Source organism: Hakea prostrata, chromosome 4, assembly GCF_041222555.1.
Source record: "Hakea prostrata isolate BN-2017 chromosome 4, UWA_Hpros_2, whole genome shotgun sequence".
Taxonomy (NCBI): Eukaryota; Viridiplantae; Streptophyta; class Magnoliopsida; order Proteales; family Proteaceae; genus Hakea; species Hakea prostrata.
The window spans coordinates 2,128,185-2,150,616 of record NC_142603.1 but is presented as its reverse complement, the minus strand read 5'-3'; the positions used below and the strand labels follow the sequence as shown (position 1 = coordinate 2,150,616).

At 38.6% G+C, this 22,432-nt stretch overlaps 2 protein-coding genes and 1 non-coding gene across 3 annotated transcripts; 1 reads left to right on the top strand and 2 right to left on the bottom strand.

Moving 5' to 3' along the window:
• Positions 1 to 2,426: 2,426 nt before the first annotated feature.
• On the bottom strand, positions 2,427 to 2,510 carry TRNAL-CAA (transfer RNA leucine (anticodon CAA)). The gene has a single exon. It is a non-coding gene; the product is annotated as a tRNA-Leu (tRNA).
• An 85-nt stretch (positions 2,511 to 2,595) lies between these two features.
• Positions 2,596 to 13,153, top strand: LOC149017022 (uncharacterized). The gene is made up of 11 exons (XM_089151325.1): positions 2,596 to 2,964; positions 3,157 to 4,040; positions 4,119 to 4,208; positions 4,285 to 4,749; positions 5,246 to 5,357; positions 5,447 to 5,620; positions 5,814 to 6,052; positions 6,189 to 6,282; positions 6,386 to 6,438; positions 7,844 to 7,925; positions 8,012 to 13,153. Exons 1-10 carry the CDS (start codon positions 2,733 to 2,735, stop codon positions 7,910 to 7,912), a joined length of 2,412 nt encoding a protein of 803 aa, XP_089007451.1. The 5' UTR covers positions 2,596 to 2,732; the 3' UTR covers positions 7,913 to 7,925; positions 8,012 to 13,153.
• A 470-nt stretch (positions 13,154 to 13,623) lies between these two features.
• Positions 13,624 to 19,147, bottom strand: LOC149017021 (Basic-leucine zipper (bZIP) transcription factor family protein). Its single transcript, XM_089151324.1, is given in 5 exon segments — positions 13,624 to 14,917; positions 14,919 to 15,103; positions 16,837 to 16,921; positions 17,042 to 17,174; positions 17,289 to 19,147. Coding segments are annotated over 5 exon segments (1,770 nt in total). The 5' UTR covers positions 18,575 to 19,147; the 3' UTR covers positions 13,624 to 14,836.
• Between the last annotated feature and the right edge of the window lie 3,285 nt (positions 19,148 to 22,432).

Sequence of the window (22,432 nt, the reverse complement as noted above, 5' to 3'; positions counted from 1 at the left end):
GAAAAATAATGGGGACAAATATTGATTTTTTTCATTCCACTCAAGTAATCAATATTTCAGTTTGACCGATATCATAAACTTGTAATTATTATTAAAAACCTAATGTTAGTTTTGTTAACTTTGAATTTTAAATTACCATTTTGCCTATGGAGTGTTTACAGAACTTCACTTGATTTTTTTAAATTCACAAAAGAAGTCCGTGCTCTTTTTTTTTTTGGATCCAACGGGCCCCGCGACACCCGGCCGGGCCCCGCCGCGCGGCCCGCGCGCGCGCGCCGAGAGGGGGCCTCCCCCTCCCCGGGGTGGGGGGGGCCGTGCTCTTTAATACCTAGAAAACACCATTGAAGCTCTGGTGCTACTTCACTTTTGGTTGGTGGAGTATGGTGATTGGATTTAGACAACATATAAGCAAATTTGTTAGATTTTTTATTAAAATTTATATTATTTATATTAAGTTTCAAAAATTAGTTTTTGTATTTCTTTTATTTAATTATTTTGTTAGTGTGTGGGACCCATGAGGTGAGGGTGGTAATGAGGCACCATGAGTAAATGAGGCCCTTCGTAACCTTAGTTATGAGGCTCTTCGTGATATTGGTCATGGGTCTTAATGGTCTTGATTATGGTGGTGTGGTGGGGTTACTTGATGGGTGGAATTTATTTCAATTCTAACTCTTAATCATCAATTCTCATTTCAACTTCATGACCATTCATGGTCATTACCATGAGTGGGGTTAATGTTATTGAATGGATTAAATCAAATTCATTGCCTTAAGAATCCTAAGGGGGGCGGTGGGGGGAGGGGAAAAGCCCCGTGGGGGGGGGGGGGGGGGGGGGGGGGGGGGGGGGGGTCCCCTTCTCCCTCCCCCCCTGGGTTTTCGGGGGGGGGCCGCCCGGCCTGTCTCTCTTTTAGGTTTGGGTGTTCTTTTCTTTTCCCCCTTTTCCCCCCTTTTCCCCCCCGGGGTGTAAAGTGAGGTTTGGGCCTATATAAACTCAACCCAACCTTTCCTTGCATGCGGTGTGGAAAATTGATACACTCCTTACACTTGCATAATTTGTGTTACAAAGTTAATTTATTTATTTTAATTTGTCTAAGTGTTGTGCTCTAGCTTTTGGCTCATTGAAGGGACTAAAATAACTACCTTATCTTCTAGTTGGAGGTTACTTTATCTTGGAGGTGGTGGTGCGAATAACCCTTGGTAGTAGGGTGCATCAATTACCTTAAAGACATCACTCAAGGTGTGACTCAACCTCATTGATCGGTGGTTCGTTCAGTTGCAACTTCAAACTCTCCGGATTGGCTAAAGATCTTCATTTCTCAATTTGCAATTTCATTTTTTTGTGTTTGAAGAATTTGTAATACAATTACCTTGATTATGAAAGATTTAATGGCAAGTCTTGGAGATGGTGATCTCAACAAATACGAGAACAACAACATTGAGGTTGTTAAAGGAGCGGGAATCCCAAATAAATGAAACAACAAGGGGGCACACAAAATGCTAAAATTTCATCAAACAGTAGGGGAGATAAAAAGGATATCAGAACCTCCTTTCTGCAGCTCAAAAATGGCTAGCAAACAATCTACTTCCGGCACCACTAACTTATAGCCAACGCAAAATCACTCCTTGTATTTAAATTTACTTGACATTTGAGCACTAGATAAATATATATTTATTTGCATCTCTCTACTACTCTTGTATGCATCTATAGCGTCTTTCTCGACTCAATAATATCACCAATAAACTATAAAAATTGAAGAATCATGTATACCACAGAAGATTACACTCTTCACACCTTACAAAATAAGGAGGTTTGATCTATCGCATAGATCATACAATTGCTCAAACCTCAATTTCTTTTGCTATATTATATTTACTCTTAGATATAAAGGGAGATAGAGGTACCGGCTGAGTGATAATCACCCTTCAAGGCAGAACATCTCACCAAAAACCGCCTACCACCCACCACCCACACCTTTACCCCTCCCCTATGGGGATTCAGTGTCATCCTACTCATTGCAGTTTTGGATTGAATTCGATTTATAAAAGTTGAAGGTCTCAAACTATTAGGGATTTCGTATTTCTAGCAACTACTTTAGGTTTTAAAAGGGAAGTGGTGCATTGTAATTGTAAAGATATTGCTTTAGCCTTAAAGGGCGGGCAAGCCAATCCCCTTGATTGGTGGCTATGTCAAGATATTGATGTCTGTAATTTTATTTTTTATTTAAAGAGTGTCTAATGCTTTAGCAGACACCTTAGTTAAGAGGGCCCAGTCAGTGTCGAGTTTGACTGTTTGGCCCGTTTCCTCTCCCTTGTTGGTGGATTTCTTACCTCCAGGTTGTTCATCTTGGTAGTTTTTTATGAATGCAGTTCTATTATAAAAAAATAAAAAAAAAAAATCCCTTAGAGGAAGTTTAAAACAATTGTATTTGTCAGAAGTGGGATTTGAACCCACGCCCTCTCACGAGGATCAGAACTTGAGTCTGGCGCCTTAGACCACTCGGCCACCCTGACCTTGTTGATAATTTTCATTTCTTAAGATATTTATACTTAAGCATACCGAGATCTGTAGTTCTTTTTTCCCAGTGTTGCCGTTTGGTTTTAAGTTTGACGTCCCAAAATTTCATCTGTGGAAGGCGGAAAGACAAGACACCGACGTCAGAGTTCGTTCACCTGGTTTTCACAATCCCGTTCAATCTAAATTGGACATTTTGATATTGTTGTCTTGATCTCGCAATGAAAACTCGGAATACAGATTCTCCCAAACCTCGAACTGTGAAGAAAACGCCTGTGAGGAAGGCTACCTCCAAAACCCCTCCGAAGGTATCATCAGAAGTGCCGGAATCTTCTACGGTGACACCCAAGTCCGCTGAAATTCCAATCTCTGCATCTTCAACTGAACCGAAACCCTCCGATGACACCAGCGCCACCGCGACGGCCACTACTGTCTCAGAGCCCGAATCAAAAGGTACTATTCCAAGCCCTAACCAAATTGATTTATATTCTTTTCTTTTCTATCCTAAAGATCGATTTTGTTCTCATGGATGGGAGGAGGTTATTGTTAATAATGTTGATTCAATTGTTACGAACCCAATCATTTCTTACCCTTTTATCGTCTCCTGCAAAGCAAATACGGTTTTTTTGTTTTTTACTTCTTCAGCGGAAGATTCCGGCTCTCCGGCGGTTACTACTCAGGCGACGCCTGAGGTTAAACCAAGCCTTGCCACGAAAGCCGCAACGAAGAAATCTCCAGGAAAAAATAGAAATAATGCTGTAGCGAAAGCTTCTTCGACACAAACACCCGAATTGGTAGTGAAGCCTGAGCAATCAACTGGAAATGAAAATGCTTATGCATTGGTAATAGATGCTCCACCAAAGGGAGAAACTGTCCTTGCAGAAGTTGGACCATCTCCCGATAAAGAGAAAACTCCGGAAGAAGCTGATGTCTCGAAGGGAGAAGCGACCCAGGAAGAAGATGCGCTTGTAAGTGTTCAGGAGTCCCCGAAGAAGGATGAATCAGTTGTTTTGAACGTGGAGGAGGCTCCCAAGGAAGAAATTAACGAGGAGCCAGCCGCTGTTGAAGATACAAAGGAGCTGAAGAGTGACCCAGTTAGCATGGAAGGAGACGTAGTGGAAAATATGGGAGGTGAAAATGCTGAACTGAAGGGAGATGAGAATGTTGCTGACGAGGACATGCAAGGCTTAGGAGAGCAAGGAGGACTGGAGGAACCTGTGGATGAAGAGGGTGCGGAGAATGATGGTTTTGCGTCAGATGAGGAAGGCGTGAGGGAAGATGAACAAATGGAAATATCTGCAATTGCAAAGGAACGGAAGATGAAGAAAGAACAAGAGATCTTTGTTGGGGGATTGGACAGGGATGCGGTGGAGGAAGATGTTAAGAAGGCTTTTGAGAAGATTGGAGAAATTGTTGAAGTTCGTTTGCACAGGAATCCGTCAACAAATAAGAACAAGGGATATGCATTCGTTAAATTTGCGAACAAGGAGCAGGCAACTCGGGCGTTGTTAGAATTGAAGAATCCTGTCGTAAGAGTTCTCTCTTCTGTTAGCTTTGTGGTTTCTAAATATGTATCCTGTTAACTTCTATTTACTCGATTCTGATAGATACGTGGGAAGCGATGTGGGATTGCCTCCAGTGAGGACAATGACACGCTGTTCTTGGGTAATATCTGCAACACATGGACAAAGGAAGCTGTAAGTTTTTCACTAAGCTGAAGCCAGTTTGCCACCATGATGTGAATTGTTTCTCACATATTTTGTGGACTCACAGATCAAGCAAAAGCTGAGGGAATATGGTGTTGAGGGTGTTGAGAATATTACCCTTGTGCCAGATGCTCAACACGAAGGGTTGAGCAGGGGTTTTGCTTTCCTAGAGTTCTCTTGTCATGCTGATGCAATGCTGGCATACAAGCGACTGCAGAAACCGGATGTTGTTTTTGGCCATACTGAGAGAACTGCCAAAGTGGCTTTTGCTGAACCATTACGTGAACCAGATCCTGAGGTTATGGCACAAGTTAAGTCAGTCTTTGTTGATGGGCTTCCTTCTTACTGGGATGAAGACCGTGTGAAGGAACAGTTTAAAGAATATGGGGAGATTGAACGCATTGTGCTTGCCCGGAACATGTCTACTGCAAAGAGGAAGGATTTTGGATTTGTTGATTATACCACTCATGAAGCAGCAGTTGTGTGCGTCAGTGGTGTAAATAATACAGAATTGGGTGATGGGAAGTCGAAGGTAGCTTTCCAGTTTGACGATTTGGGATCTCATGCTGTTACATTAATTTTTATGTGGGAATATTCCATGTTAAGATGGTATTGCTATTTATGGCTCCTGCAAAGATTCATGTTGTTGGAGCACATTCATATTGTGCCTTTTTGATGTTTTGATGTTTCTTTCATTGCTTCTTTTAGTAAGCAAACATGAAAAATATTCAAAATTAGAGTTGGTTTTCCCTTTTCCGCGAAGGGGAAAAAAAAAATCCCCAGTTGTCTAGATTGCATAGTTCTTTCAATTGTCTTCTAAAAGAAATGTAGTTGTATAAGTATGTTCATGCAATATTTTGGCCTTTTAGTTAGATTTTCTCTGTTTATTATCACCTTAAAGATTTTCTCAGTTTATTGTTAACTTATTGTGTTTGATTGCTATGTGCTCAAATCTCTGTTTATTATCAACTTAAAGATTTTCCCAGCTTATTGTTAACTTCTTGTGTTTGACTGCTATGTGCTATTAGGCAAAAGTGAAAGTAAGGCTGGCCAATCCTTTGCCTAAGACTCAAGCTGTTAAAGGTGGAATGCGTGGTGGGTTTAGGATCGGTCACATTGGTGGAACCTTCTCGAGATTTGGTCGGCTAAACATGCGTAGATGCTTGTGCCTTACAGATAACACTTCTCTTTCATGTTCCTCTTTTAATTTTTTCCCTTTTGCACTATAGGTAGGGGATTTGGACGGGGTGGACGTGGTTTTGCCCCCATAAATTTTCAGCGTGGCAGAAGCTTCTATCCACGAGGACGTGGTCGTGGTCGAACTGGAAGATTTGGTTTTTCTGCTGGTGGTGATTTTGGACGCTATCCTGACTTTCATGAGAGGCAATCTTTTGGTGGACGAGGTAAATTAAAAAACTTATGGACTTCTTCAAAAAAGAAAACGAACTGTAGTTTTTATTTTCCCCCCTTTATTTTTTTTGTTGGGGGGGGGGGGATGTTGTGAGTTGCATGTTTGCAATCTTGAAACTTTGTTTTGTTGATTTTTATATTGACATGGTTTTGTTATCTTCCATTTTCTGTTTTTTACTAATGCAGGAGGAAGAAGGGGGTTCTTTAGGGGACCTCATGCACCCGTTGAAGAGTTTGTCCCGCGTGCTGCTTCTTCATCAAGATTTGATCGGCCTAGATATGGTGCTTTTGAGAGGGGTCAGTCTAGGAGGCTACCATTTTCCCCAGAAAGAGAATTTGGTGGTCCCTTTGGTGCTAGGCACTTTGTTGATGAACCTTACATGTATGATGGTAGTCATGGGATGAAAAGACCATTTTCTATGATGGTAAGGGATGTATATTATATGTGATGTGATATTTTCGTGCATCTTTTACATTTATTTTGACATTCTTGTTGTATCAGCTCTCATTTATTGCTGAAAACTGTGGTTGCATTTTTTCTTATTCTTTTCTTTCCTTCAGGACCAAGATCCCCTTTATATGGAGCCTAGTAGATTGCGTCCACGGTATGATTATCCTGATCCATCACTATCATCTCGAGGCAGTCATTTCCGAGGTATAGTTTTTGTATGAGCTTATTAAGGTTGATGCATGCATGTATTGTACATTTAAAGTTGGTTTTTGGTAAACTCATATTTGTTAGCCTTAATTTCTTTCAGATCCTCTCGGAGCTGGTGGTGATCCCTATGATCATGATTACTATGGTTCAGATGTAAGTGCATAACATTCAGCTATTTATACTTGTTAAAAAATCGCACTTTGCTGAACTACTCAAACTTTCATCCGTCCAAATAAGGTCCTTGGGTTGGTTGGTTAATCAAAATAGGTGATTGGTCAAGGGTTGTCTATATAAGAATTTATGTACTTAGGTATTGGATAAGAAAACTAATGCTATCTAAAAATCCAGATTTAAGCTTGCTCAACAATATCTGTGATTATATATGAGATAAATGAAGCACAAGCAGTACTAAGGGGCTTTGAAAAAAATAGAACAATGGAAAGCGAGGGAAGAGAGATGAAGAGACGGTTTTGGATTCCAATCTTGTATGCACTGCTCAACAACACCAAAACTATTTCAAAGAAAATTTTTTCTTTACTCAAATTATTTTGTTGGGGTTTGGAGTGGGTGTTGTGTTCTAATAGATAGACCTTCTAAACTTCCTAATGTGACTCATAAGACTCCTAATGTCTAATACACTTGGAAAAGTGAATAAACTCAAGACAGAATTCAGTAGTTATTAAGCATCCTTATCTAAACCAAACACTTATCTACTTATCCTGTGTACTAACTGTATCTCTTCTTGTTGGGCTTGTAAATTAGGCTTTTTATATTAATCAACGGAAAATTAAGGAGTCTATGATACTTAGAAATATGGGACTCATCGATCAGCCAAAATGAAGTCTTCTGGTGCCCGATTAACTCAATCAAACAGCCTAATTGAACCAAGAATATTGAAATTAATACTTTTATCATCATTGCAAACTTGAGCCTTCAGTTGTATGGTTTTTACTTATTGTTATTGCATATTTCTGTCCAACAAACATCTTCGAGATATGCCATTCACAGTTGCCTTAATTGTGCCTCTAAGCTTAGAGTCAAAATTTGCTTTGATACAAGTTGATGTTGCAGTGTTGAAATTCGCACTATAAGATACAAATGGAGTGAATCTATCTCAAAATGAAGAATCAAGTATAAAGTAACAAGGCCAGAGATGACCACTTAACTTTGGGTTTCTTTCCACTAGAGGATCTCAAACTCAATACGGGGCTTACGAAGCACACCAAGTTAAGTGTTCAAAGGCATTATCCAACACATTTTTCAATCAAACTACAATAATAAAAGAGAGAGAAAGAGGCTTTAGGAGGAATAGCAAAAGATATCTGGGGTACAGGGTAGGAAAAGAGACACTGGGAGGTGATCTTGGGGTGTTAGAGAGAGACTTGAGGTGGAGGGGGTTTTTGGGAGAACAATTGAGTCTGTTTCTATTTTTTTTTTTGGGTTGTTGGGGGGGGGGGGGGGGGGGGTATCATTGATTGTTCTGAAAGGTACTACGACTTCTGCATCTTATGCTGTTCCATTTGTAATCCTTAATTCCCTGCCGTTTTTTATTTTACAGTATGCTGGTGGTGCATATTCATCCCTGTACAGAGGCGATCATGCATTTGGAGGAGGCTATTATTATTAAAAAAAAAAGTTTGGTAATTGTACTTGGCTGGTTAATATCTTGTTTCATGTATTGATATTTATTGCATTATTGTCTAACTATGCTTTTGTGGCCTTACAGAGAGGGGACAAGCTGTTGCTGAGTGATGGACAAGTAGCTGTTTTATCCTATAATTGGTTGCTCTCGTAAACTCTGTGTTTAGCTTTGTTGTGTTTGTTCTAGGTAGTTTATTTGGAGAACTTATAGCCAGGAATTAAGATATTTGTATTTTGGGTCTGATGCAATACAACTTCATCTTGTTAAATGAATGAATTATCATGAGGGCATCAAGTATGAATCGATGAGGTCAATCTGGAGATAATGGTTTTATCTTATGTTTGTGATATACATCTGAGTTTGAGGATAGATGCAAGCAATCCTTCAATTGGAAGTTTGAAAGGAACAATTTTGATGGTATTTCCGCTTTGCTGGATGAAAAATATAGGTTTGGGGTTTTTGATATCTGTATTATTGGTAAAGATGTGGAGATGTATGGGCTTAGGTAGTTTTCTTGGAGATCAATCAGTCTTTTGAATTCCAGCATTTAACACCTCCCAAAATGTTCAAATCTTAAAATGTGGGATATATTTGGAGGAGTATATTGTGGACTAAGATGGTCCTTTTGAACTTATTTAATCATTGTTTGAATGAAAAAGAGAGGTTTAATATTATCCGTTATTCTTATGAAAAATAATTGATAGTTCAAGCATTTTTTGCAGCTATATACTAGGGGTTTATGGGGCTACAATAGATTTTCATTCTCAGTAAGCATGCTTGATCTTTATGTGTGTTTTCAGAGAAAGCACTTGACTATAATTCAGTGTAGGTTCTAGCTATATACTTTCACTTGGTGTTCGGGGGAGTGGAATGATCAATTGAGTTAATGATGCTATATGATACTTGTATGTGTTATCCAACATTCCATCCATCATTAATGAAATGGTATTTTACTGTTGCATTTTGGTATTACAGTGATTTACTGAATCCAGGTTGACTTATCAGGCTTAAGCAACCTTTCATGATATTATAAAGGGAGTTGGCTTTGAGGTTGATATTTACATTTTAATCAAGTCGCTTTGAATTCTCATCATGAAGATTGGACGCCCTTAAGTATGGGTGGAGTTGAAAGTACAATTACTGTGGATCTGTAATCATCACTGTTACCTATGGAAATGATTGATCATGTGAGGCAACAGTAATTTGGGGGAGGGAGACTTTGTTATGTGGTGTGTCTACCGTATGTTTGTTTGAACTTGTAATGCTGTAGATTGGATCCAAGTGCTAGTTCAGTGAATTAACTAAATCGAGGGAGAGTAAGTTTGCTGATTTAGTTGGCTGCTAAACTGGTCCTCTATGATGAATGACATGGGCTGTTAGAGACTTTTGTCTTAAGTGATGACTATGTTGTGTTTTAAAGAGCACTGTTGCCTTTTAAGTTGAAAGAAAACAATTAGATCATACGTCCTGCATTTAGAATTCTTTTCTTTTGGGCGAAGCTTTTAGGAATGCTTAATTTGATTGATCTATATTTTTTGGATTTTTTGTTTGCTTCTTAACCTGATGAGTTCTCTGTAATTGACGTCATTTGTATGTATCCAACTTAGTCCTGCTATTGAAATATGCCTTTGGTGCAGCTTGTATTGATGGTTTAATTATGGGAACTATACCAGAAAAGTTTGTCTGCGTGCATGTGGGCTCTACTGATTATCCATTGTGTAGAGGAAACTCATATGCGCTATTAACAACAGAAATGTTGATTAGGCTTTATGTTTTTATTACTTTATATGCCCTCGTATTATTAAATGTAGTATATCTTGTATCTTAGATCTGTACGTTGAGGAGTTGTTAGATAGACACCTTCCTCCCTTTTTTCTGAATTATGTGGTAATTCTTAACTTCCCTCTGTTAAGGCCAAACAGATTTGCTTGTTAGGTGGCTTAAAATTATGCAAGTATTGGGGGATTTTCTTTTTCTTTTTTAATTTTTATCTTTTCTTTGACACATTTTGCTCTTTTGATGGGTTGATTTCTTTATCGTCTGGATAGTAACAGTGCTTGAGATTCCATCTTTTAAACTGAATACAAGTTGTCGAACACTTTCAGTCGTGTTGCATTCATGCACAAGTCTTCCTGAATTTTGAAACATGGGTTCCCTCTCTAGAAGACGGGCCTTGTTGCAACAGCAAGTTTCTCAATTGGAACCTGGAATCCCTGAATTTTGAAACATGGATGCCATTCTCTCTAGAAGACGGGCCTTGTTGTGACAGTTTCTCTATTGGAACCTGGAGTCACAGGTTTGAATCTGGAAACACCCTCTCCATAAGGTGCATCTGCCCTAACCAGACACTGCAGGGGCAGAAATCACATGCTCCGGGTATGCCCTTTTAATGCCTCTCTTTCCCTCTCTCTCTCTCTCTCTCTACCTCTACTTGGTTGTTTGAAGCGGAGTTGGAAAGGATGAGCCCAATTGATAATTTACTGTAAAAAATTCAAAATCATGGATAACTTCTTAGCTGAGAATGTTCTATAAAGTGGTATAAAGGTTGTGCTTGGTGTGTTAGCCAAGTGCTTACTTGCTGAATCTTCATGGGCTTTGTGCCCTGGAAATAGCTTCTTTGGAAACAAGTTAAGACTGCACGCATTTGTTCTCCCCAGACCTTGCTAAGCATTAAGCCTTGTGCATCGGATATGACCTTGTTATTTTTACTTTTGATAATAAAGCATAAAGGAATTATAGTTTAAAGTTTTACTCATCTCTCCTAGTGATGACCTCTGATTACTCATAGTGTATTATAGGTCGTCAAGGGGAGATGTGTGCTCAAAACCCGTTTATTGAATATATTCTAGGATGTTTGATCATTTTGAAGGATCTCCTTTCTGAGGGATTTTTTGTTTTTGTTTTTTTTTTTTTTTTTTTGTGTCAACCAGTACTGCAGTAGTAAAGAGCTACATTTATGATGTTAAAAAGATCTTTTGGAAGTTTTATTTTTGTCTGGATCTTGATGACATTCCTGAGGGTGTTGAACAAATTTGAATGTTTTACCCAATTTGAATTTTGATGGTTTATTCGAGTATGTGGATCGTATGACCCATATTTTAAGCAGTTGATAAAGACCCTTTGTTGTATGGCATCCGTTTATCCGGGAGAAGGTGAGATTTCAGTTTGTTTAGTTATATTACTGTTGATGTTTCTCAATGGTATTTAGCATATTTGGTTGCCTAAAAAACTGGGGCATGATCTGGGAAATTAGAAATTGTGATATTCTGGCATGCTTCGTCCCTTTCAAATCTGCCAGGAAGCTAGTTGATGTATTTGGAAAGGATCGGTATTCATGTTCCAGATTCAGTACTCACTTGAGTTGAAGACACCGGAGATCAATCTATTCATTGGCCTCGAGAGGTTTATGTAGATTAGCTGACTATACAAAAGTCTCTTGTTGAGCTGCTTGGTTCTTCAGTGTGGGTGGAGCCAGTGACCTATCTCACTGTTGGATTGATAGATCAGCAATTAATGCCTCTCAGTTTTCTTCGTTGTATTTTTCAGGCTTATAAGGTATGTGATGGTAGTGGTGCAATTCCAGCGATTGTGATAGTTAGGGCACCGTCAGGTTTGGACTTCAGTCAAATTTTAAGCCCAAATCTCAGATCATCGTATTTTGTTTTTCCCATGCATAATTAGTCAGCCATGGGAATCATGGTTCCAACTTCCAAGTGTAGTTTTTGCAGCTTTCTGGTTTTGTCTGAAATAGTGATCAGATCCTTGTGTAAGTGGTTCATATTCTAGAAGAATGATTGAAATCTTTATCTAACTTGAGTTATTGCTGTAATCAAACTGGTTGGGTCCATTTAGGCCGGAAATTCAAAATGTATTCGGTGGTGATGCTTATTTATAACGGAGCTTCCAGCCTTCCAGGGCACTTACAAGGGATGCCTATACTAGTGATGGCTATTTGTATAGCTGGTTTCAAGTGTGTTTTCCTGCTGCCCAAGTCCTCTTTGCTAGCTGAATTTCTGGAATGCAAAGCTTTGTAGAATTTGCGGACGAGAAGTTGAATGATGGTCTCAGATTTTCTAGTATACCCTAACCAGGGCGAGGACTTTGGGTAATGGAATTAGTTGCTGCTGCAGAGTCAATAGTTCATCAGCTGCAGCCACTGAAAGAGATTTGAGACCTAAAAGGACTTCATAATTGTGTTGAGCTTGAAGGAAAGGGTGTGGGGGTGGGCGGTGAAAATTATAGACGGAGGAGGCACTGTTTTGTATGCATTTTACGTCAAAAACATGTGTTGAATCTGCCAGTCCTTGTACGGGGTGTTCTTGTTCTTGAATTGCAGGATTTATCTGGTAGGTAGGTGTTTTCGTCAAGGTCCTCTTGCAGCATGTGTAAGCTCTGGATATCTGTGGAAGTTGCAGAACATAGCGAACCTGAATGGGTTTCACACAAGTTGCTCGAATTGGACCACCTTGTCTGCTGCTCGCCCTTTTTGTATCTCTATCATGCGGAAAAGCAGATTCAACAGAAGTTGCTGCGGACTAAGGTGGTCCAGACTCGGCATCTTTAGCATCTTCCACTGGTAGTGACACAAGTCAGTTGTGAGGATGGTAGCAACTAGCAAGTTATGTTGGAGCGTAGAGGGCCTGGAAGGGTTGCAAGGGTGGAGAATGGGAGGGTAGACGGGGAAGATTTTGTTGAGAAATAAATAATAGATAATTAACGGTTTTACATAAAGCAGATTCAACTGAAGGCTGTTGCTTGTGTTTGGTGCTTCTATAAAGTGATTTTTACACAACACCCACTATTATTATTATTGGGGTAAGAGTAAGACTAGCGATCGCCCTATTATTCTTCAAATTAAATAGCACCCACATCAAAATTGTAAGGTACCCACAATTAAGTTTTTGTGTAAAGTAAGGGGTAAAATGACCTAAATGCCTTTATTCTCATTTGAAACTTAAAATTGTAAATTAGTCAAATGCAGAGTAGAATGACGTTATTACCCTCAATTTAACTCACTAAATGCCCTTAATCCCATCTAACTTATTCAAAATTTAAAACACAAATTATCGAAATCCTTTGGACAGTGAAATCACAATATTGTCTCAACCTACTCTGCCGTCTACAACCATCTTCTCCAACCACCTCAAGAATGGTTGCAGCAGTACTTGAGCATGAGGGTGTCTTCTTTGTGGCCAAAACCCTTGAGGTTGTAGTTTCTGCTCACAGTGGGGTTCTTGACATCAAACTCCAATTCCACGCGAGTTCCAGTACCAAAGACTCGCCATTGCTGCACTAGATGGTGAAGGGTTTTTGAAATTTGGAACTACCAAGGACACTGGACCGATTCTTCGGCAAGGAGAAGTTAGTACCTCAGAGAAGTAGTAGAGTTGCAGAGAAATCACCATTTGATTGTGGATGATCCAATGAGAGGTGATATTATTATTACTCCGCGAGAACCATCTAAAATGGAGAATTATACAAACTACAATACAGAGTGATTTCTCTTTCTAACTTTCTTATTTGAACTAGTAAGTTGCATAGGAGATTAGAGCACATCAAAATCTCAGCGGCTTGTCCAAATCGGTTTCGTTTTGTTTTCTTTATTTTTAAAATTGCTTTCTTCCTTGAACCGGTACCCAAAAAACTCATTATAATGGAGGGTGAGGATTAGAAGGTGATACTTGAGGTTTGATTCTGTGTAATGGATTTGGCAATTTTCTCTGCATCAATGGATTCGAATGGACTGAATGATGTTAGACTAGCTTGCTTCACTTTTCTGCCATCTATGTTCTTGAAGCTTCTGTATTCTGGAATTGTTCAAAACTGAATCTCTGGTGCATTCTTTGAAGAAACTTGGTTCAAGAGAATATGTGTTACCCACCTGCTTCTTGAATAGTCATAGTATGAAAATAACCTCTCAAAGAAACTTGTTGGAATAAAATTATTTACGAGAAATGCACCCAAGTCTTACTTTTGTGAAAGCTTTCGTCATCGGATTGCCATGTCTGGCACGACACCGTAATACTAAAATCTACTTTTTCAAGTGACCATCGCTAAGACAAAAATACTTTCGCTTTCAACCTAAAGTTGAGCTGAGAAAATAACGCCTTAAGAGCAATTCATCACGGCAACAGAGTATGCTAAAATTTTCCTGTAACTACTACATCCGAGCAGTCCAGCGAAATTTGCTCCAACATTCCACATGAAATACCCTTTCACTCCAGTTTGCTCCTTCATGATGATTGGGTAGGAAGCGATTCTATAAGATTTCTTTTTGGTAACCATTCTAGAAGACTAACCAGATTAGACAAAGATCATCAGAAAGCCAAAAGAAGTTTATAGGGTGTCAAACAAGATACTTTTCAACTGCTCAAATGATACAAAACCTTTTTACCAAAAAAAAAAAATGTAACTTGAAATGCCATCAAATATACACCACAGAAACCCAAAAAAAGGAACCATAAATATAGAGTAAAAGATTCGCAGGCTAATCTTGAAAAAGCACACGATGTAGAAAGAGTTTCCTCTCATTGTTCAAACAAAAAGCCAAAGTCTTAGACAATTAAATGCTTAAAGTTATATAATGAAACTTTGAAATATTAACAATAAATAAATAAATATAAGTGCTTATATAACTTTATAACTCTATGCTAACCGGGATTCAAGTCTTGAGAAAGCAACTTTGCACAAAGAATGCTTACGGGATTATATCCGATTTCACCCATTCTGGGACCTTGCAGCCCAAAGCAGGACACAAAACAAATCAGCTCCATGTCATTTTACCTGCAAGAGCACATCTTAACAGATAGAGACAATGAATGGACCGAGTAGAAGCCAGATTGAAGCTCCAGATTCATATACTAGAACACTTAGTTTTGACTGGTAACCACCAAAAATACCGGTTCCCCTTCAGCTTATTGGTTTTGATTCATCCTTCGCTGTTGTGTTGGTAGGATGCTGCTGTTGCTGATGGGCTTGTTGTTGCTGCTTGTGGTGGCTGTTGATTGTGCGGCTGTTGCAACTGGTAAATGTTGAGCTGCTGATTCTGCATTCGGAATAGCTGAGGATTTAAGGATAACTGCTGAGCCAAGCAATTAGAAGGATGAACTTCCCCACTTAATTCCCCAGTAGCCATCTTCAGGCGCTGAAACTCCGCAGTCAATGCCTCATTTAGGGCTGCCATGATATCAAACAAATTAAACTTCAGTATTCTGAGAGCTCAACTGATCATGTCAGAGCTGATAGAAAGTCATTACATGAAATTGACTGAATATAGTCCAAAGGAATTTTTTCTCTTTTTTTCTTTTTAATTCTTTTTTTTTTTTTTTTGTTGTGGGGGGGGGGGTGTTTGTGGGTGGGGAAGATTCAACATAGGGGAAATTTTATTTATCAGCATTAACCATAAACAGGAACCAAGACACATAGGGAACCAAAATGAGATTCCAAGCATGTGCATAGCTTGATATCTTATCTCACATTTACCACAAACAAATAGGAAAGAACACACACATATACATGCAGAAGCATGGCATAAATCAGCCAAGGTTATTGACCTCCAGAAAAAAGCTGAAAAAACAAAAGCGATATTAATGTGAAGACACAACCATGATTCCCTTCAGAGAATGGCATGTCATCTGTAGAACAAACGGTACATGAGCTGACTAGGCTTCATGTTATAAGATTGTAATGGAGTATTTTTTTTTTTAAATAAATAAAATATTAATATGTTCATCCAACTGAACTGTCTGTTTATCAACATCGAGTATACTCTGTTTCACGGAACCCTTCAGATGGATGTAAAAGGTGCTGGGATCTGTAGTAAACATATCAACCAAAAGTACCTAAAATGCACGTAGTCAACCAAAAAAGGTTATCAACAAGGGCTCGCCTATGTAGCTTCCAGTCCCCAACCTACACTGCATCACAGGGTAAACCCAATTTCATAGTCTCAATCTAGGGCATGGGTTTGTCTTGTGGCAGAATCTCCCATGCAACCCCGCATCACATGGTAAACCCTATTTCATACTCTCAATCTAGGGCATGGGTTTGTCTTGTGGCAGAATCTCCCATGCAACCTTGCATCACATGGTAAACCCTATTTCATAGTCTCAATCTAGGGCATGGGTTTGTGGTGTGGCAGAATCTCCCATGCAACCCCAATCATGATGTGAAACAATTTCATCAAAAGGACGTGACTAGAGAAAATAGTGTATGGGTCCACATGGTTCAAAGTGAGAGCATGAAAAAGCATACCCACAATGGCATAAGGATCTTATCCCCCTCATTTGATTCCTACTTCAGGGTCATCCAGATGGCAGGACCAACATCTCTTCAACATTTACATTGCCAATATAGCAACTATAAACAGTGTTCCTACATTAATTGTCGATGTTGCGATTTTGTAACTAGTTATCTTTGTACAGAAGAGTAACCTAGTTGTCAGGAAGTCACCTAGGCATCCAGATGCCTTGGCCTGCCTAGAAGCCATGATAACCGTAGTGGTAGTCAGAGGGTAATCAAACTTCCATATAAAAGACAACCTACAGAGCATATGATGATGTTGTCAGTTCCTATTACAGACAACATTCATTCTTTACGTAGTAATAGTAGTACCAAGAATGACGATGATAATTATTAAGCAACATAAGACCCTGTGAATTCCACTCCAACATGTGAGGACCTCTACACAACATCAAAGAGAACTAAACAAAAGTTGTAACATGATGCATACATCATTTGAGATGAAAATAATGAACTTCCTGGGCATACTTATCTAACCAATCTAAATCAACTCGCTGGACACTAATTTATATGTGAACATTTCTGATCATTTACATAAAATCAAAGGAAATCAATGATGTACTAACAAAGGGAAAACAACAAATGAGGACAAAAGAAAATATGGATACCATCTCTGAGCTGAGCCTGTTGTTCCATGGCTTGAAGACGAAACTTCAACTCGTTGTTCTGGCTTGTAAGCCCAGCAGAATCCCTCTGCAATAAGAAGTTAGAATAAGTTACCATCAAAGTTTCTTTTTGTTTTCATTTCAATAATATGAAATATCATTTTAATGGAAAAACATAACAGCAAATCTTGGTAAGCCAGGTACCAACCTGTAGCAGGGTCAGCTGCGCAGACAATGTGGTGGCTTCTGTCTGTAGAGTTTGCACCTTGTGTTCCAATTCTGAGATATACCTCATTTTCCGCTCCTTGGATCGTGCAGCTGACTGCCGATTTGCCAAGATCCTGTGGTACATAGATTCGCAAAAAGAAAAAAGGAATATTCAACAACTATGGACTCCATTACTTCCTGAATAAAAACAAATTCTTCTACTGAATTGATCATGAAGATTTCAGCACCTTTTGGCACGTTTTGGGTCTGCTGATGCAATCTCAGCAAGTTTCTCATTGGCCATAATCTTCTTAAGTTCTGCTCCACTGAACTCGCCATTCCCAAAATCCAAACTGAAAGTAGAATTCCCATCCATTGAATTACTGCGTGAATGTTGGGCAACAGGATTTCCAGGAGAAGGTGGTAACTTTGGTGACTCCTCACCAAAGTCAGGTAGCTTGCCCATGAAGCTATCCACAGAAACACTTCTATGGTGACGGGTGGTTGGAGCAATATCCCCTCCTGCACTTCTTTTGGTCCCTTCCTTCCTCTCAGTGAAGGAACCTGGGTTTGGACGATTCAAGCTGTTGCTGCTCTCATTTATGCTGCTCTCTGATTCATTGTCACTGCTACTAGCCCCATTTGTCTTTGTACCACTGGCTCTGCTATCTAAATCCTCGCGGTTCTCACGATATTGTTTGTCCTCAGTTCCAGATAAATTCAGTGACTCCATGTTGTCCAAGTTCATGTATGCAGAGAACAAGTCATCAAAGGCTTCCCCTTCAGATTTTCTCTCCCCCATTCCTTCTGCTGCATTGCTGTCAACATCCCTATCCCAGTCCGTTTCCCTTTTCACTAATCGAGCAGGCTTAACCATTCCTTGATTCTCTCTTGTGGATGCCGAGCGGTCCTGAACACCCGTACCCCTAAATGGGACTAGTGGAGGCGAGGATTGCATCATAGTATTAAACCCAAATGGAATATCACTGTTAGAACGCCTGTGAGCCTTCCGAGGGGGAAGGCTTTCACTGACACGGCTGGTATTACCTCTAGTGAAAGGGGAAGGAGAGTGGGATGATTGCAAGCCCCCCTCACGGTCTTCCATTGAAGCATCTGCAGAAGATGGGTCAGAAAATGATGGGGATAAGGAGTCACGGTAAGGCGAAGGGCTCAGGGGAGGTAAGTTATCGAGCGAGAAAAATGGTGGCTGCGACAGAGATCTAGAATGGGATGGAGCTGCGCTAAAATTCTGAGAGCCCTGCTGCTGACTAACTGGGCGAGAAACCGGGATCTGTGAATAGGGAGAAGCAGGGGGGAAGTGAGGGTGTGAGGGAGGTATACCAGGCCTCTTATTGCTATCAGGACTAAAATTCGGCGAGAAATGCCTCAGCGGAGGATGAACTAACGAAGTATTCAAATGGGGAATTTCGAATCGGTTGATGGATGGCTGCTTTGGAAGAGAAGACGACGATGTTCCAGACGACGACTGAAGTCGCTGCATCACATCAGCTCGAGTTTCTTCTGTTTCCTCCATTTCTCCACTCTAACTCTACAGTGAAACCCAATATAACTTTCCAGGCTTGTTCAAAAGCTCTCACACTTAGGATTAAATTAACCGTACCAGCTGCCTACTATTTCCGTTACCAAAACCAAAAGCAAAAAGCTTGACGATCAAACCCTAGAACATCGAAAACCAAAACGCACAGAATGCCTAATCAAGAAAACCAAACTACAACATTACATTCAGGATTCACAAACCAGAAAATTCACCATTCGGTTCCTCAATCCTCAAACGCCATAACACTAAAAGTTCTGGGAAGGGGATAAGCATACACAGTTCGTACCTCGCCAACAAGAAGTACTACGCCATTACAGTAGTAACCAGAGCAATGCCGGATGACCACTGTAAGCTACCTTAAATTCTCCGCCGAGTTCAGAACCGATTCAATCGAAACCTAAATGAAAAATTCGTCGAACAAAGAACAGAATCGCTTACTTCACCAGTTCACAGACGAACGAGACGAAGGGATTAGCACGCATCAATCCAAAGAGCGTCTTCCTCTGTCTCTCTCTCCTCCGAGCGCCGGCTACTGACGAAGCTTCTCTCTTTCTCTCTCTATGCTTTTCTCTATCTTAATTCCGCGTGAATTTAAGTAGCGTTTCATTTAACGTTAATTTCAACTTTCATTTGAAGTGCATTTGAATTTCATTCCGACTGGTGCGTGTTTTTTCTTACATGTCAATTCGGTTTCCTCCGTCTCCGCAGATGATCCGGGTTATAAATTTTTTCCCACACATTTAGTTTTTTCTATTTCTATTATTTCTATTATTATTATATTCTCTAAAATATTTTATTTCCTTTTGTTACTTATTTTCTTTTTATTTATATCATTTTCAATCTAATTTTTTTCCGGGTAGCTTCAACACTTTGATTGATTAAGACATTTCCTTTTATTTCATTTTAAAGAGAAAAAAAAATATATTCAACAAGAGATAGAGAATTTGACATCAGAATGCAAGAACAACAACGTTTATAGTTATAAAACTTTCGAACTTTTAAATATTACTCTGTTGACAAAAGATCAATGGCTTATACGATTATTATTATTATTATTTATTATCTTATTTAGAGGATTTCAATATCTTTAAATTTATTTATTTCGTATAGAATTCTATGCATGGTAAACTTTTCGTATTTTAAGTAAAAATAAAATTATTTTAGGAAAATAATAACAAGTGGCACATGCTTATTTTGGCACGCCCACTGCCCACATACATGCATACATGTATAATGATAATAATATATTATTTAAAAAATATTACAAAAAGGTATATCATGATATATGAGAAAATTCTCTAACGGAAAGGGAAAAGATTTTCAAACTATTCTCGCTTTTCTTTTTGACATACTAGTGAGATCTTTGCATAAGATCAATATTCTATGTTGTCGTATTATTTTAAAGTTCATTCACTCTCTAGTGTTTACATGTCTTTTTTCCTTCTTTTTTCTTCTTTTTGTACTTGTCAAATCGGTGTTTACATGTCGAGTTTTAGTTGAATTGAAATTGATCACCTTACTTTATGAATCTGAATTGGTTCAAATGTATGAATCCCTAAGCTTGTAACAAAAGTATTATTTTTCGTTGTAAATCATATTTTGTGTGGGGCAGGCCTCAACTATTGTGATTATTTTGAAGGCAAAAAGGATTTTTATACCGATTGACATAGAAGGTGTTTCTACACCAGCACCTAATTTGTATCATTTGAAAGTTGATATTGGAACTTATTTTATCAACAAAAAAAAAAAAAGTGATATGGCTTCTCATGGCATATCTATACTTCGATTTAGCATATAGTTGTAATTTTTATTTTATTTATTCATTTTGCAATAGATCTTTTGGTCAACCAATTTGTAAATTTCAATATTATTTAATGTGCCTCGTGACATAGTCCCGGAGAATATAGAGAACTCGTCTCTTTTAAAGATCCTAAAATTTATTAATACATGGATTTGAAGACGATAAATACTTTCCATTTGGTAACATGGATCATACATAAAATATTTTATCTATGCATATATATTATATTTTACAAAGTATACCAAATAAAGAGATTCAAATACAATGTTGCATAAAACATGATCATGCATGAAACACAAAAGAAATAAGTACCTTCTAATATAAGACATGAATATGTAATGATTGGTTATTCAATCTATTCGTATTCAAATGCATTGTGATCGAATGATATGTTATATCAAGTTGACAATTGTTGATCAACATTCTATTAATTTTATTAGTTGTTGGATACATCTAAGGATAATTTAGGCACATTATTCATGTGCATTACATCAATCTTTTGGGAAATTGGTTTCTTTTTGGACCATGGACTTCTTCTCCTAGTAGAAGAAACAACTAGATGTTATCATTGTATAAAGTATAAAGTAGGTTTCATTTGCATTCCAAATGTTTCATAGTCAAGTCGTAGTCTATCTATCCATTTTTTTCCGTTAGAAATGTTATTTGTCAAGGTTAGCTTATGTATACTTTGACTACTATCTTTAAGAAGTAGCTTGAGACTTTATCTTTAGCTTTCAAACTACTAATCTCATGTTATAATGAGTTATTATCATCATTAAGGGGAGCTTTATATAATTAATATAGGTGGAGCTTTGTCCTTTGACATCAGGGAGATTCAAACTCTAACATCATATGTAGGGGTATCAATTGCATATTGAACCACGCCTTTTAAAACCACACTGTACTGTATAGTTCAAAATTCGGTATAGTAAGAGTACCGAAACTGAATTTATTTGGTACGGTTCCGATTCAGTATTCATATAGTCGATCCTAAACAAGATCTTGAATTGGTACCGTACCAAATTAAGGGATATAAATGTAATTTCACAATAAAAACACTTTAACCTTACCATATCCATAATTCCTTATTTCAATTTTTTGTTTCATCATTCACTCATCTTCTTAGATTTACTTGATTTGTCTATATTAATTAGATTTACTTTCTTTGTCTCTTGATAATATCAAATTCAATTGATTGTTTGGTCGCAATTTCATTAAGATATTAATGAACTAATAATAAAAGTGGCATGGGTTTCTTCGTACAAAAAATGTACCACACTAGATACTATGTTTAAATCGTTGTTTTCTACCCATTTAATACCTAAATCGTATCGAACCATTTTGTGCAAATACCAAAATTATACTATACCGTTTAAATTATGCACGGTACGGTTATGGGTTTTCGGTATTTAAAGTTGGTACCGTATTGAAATCATACCGATTGACACACTTACTCATATGTGGTTGCATTGATATTTTGTCAACTGAGTCACCTATCCATCCATCACAAACATTCTTGGGTCATGTATCCAAGGGTATGGCGTTTGAGTGTGGATCATCTTCCCTGACCAGGGAGCATTTTGTGCTTCCACCATCCATTACAAACATTCTTGGACCCCCGGGTTTGACCAGTCAAATTAGCCACGCTAGCCCCCCCCGTGTCATAAGGCGGATAACACTTGTGCTTAAATACTCTGTTCTTTCGGTTCCACCATGCACAACCTGGCGTGAATGCCGTGGGGTAGGCAAATATTAATTTATTCATCATGAAATGTTCTTTTCATTGTTCCCGTCGCTTTCTTCCCCCCTGTCTCTTTCTTTGTTTTCGTTTTCTCTCCCTCTTTTCTTTTTCTTGTTTTCTTGTCTTTGGTTGTCAGTCTGGTTCAGTTTGTTCCGGCTCGGCGCTGCCCGGTTGCCCGCTCCTTCTGTCGGAATTTCACATAGAATCCTAGAATCTCATCACTCTAATCCTATAAGTCTTTCAATTATTAGCGGTCAACAACCATCAAGAGAGCAGAGAGGGGAGGAGACGA

Excerpts from the sequence above, each read along its gene's own strand:
- LOC149017022 (XM_089151325.1), top strand. The coding sequence starts at position 2,733 with ATGAAAACTCGGAATACAGATTCTCCCAAACCTCGAACTGTGAAGAAA. Across the intron at positions 4,750-5,245 it reads TGGGTGATGGGAAGTCGAAG|GCAAAAGTGAAAGTAAGGCT; the intron begins GTAGCTTTCCAG and ends ATGTGCTATTAG. Across the intron at positions 6,053-6,188 it reads AAAGACCATTTTCTATGATG|GACCAAGATCCCCTTTATAT; the intron begins GTAAGGGATGTA and ends TCTTTCCTTCAG.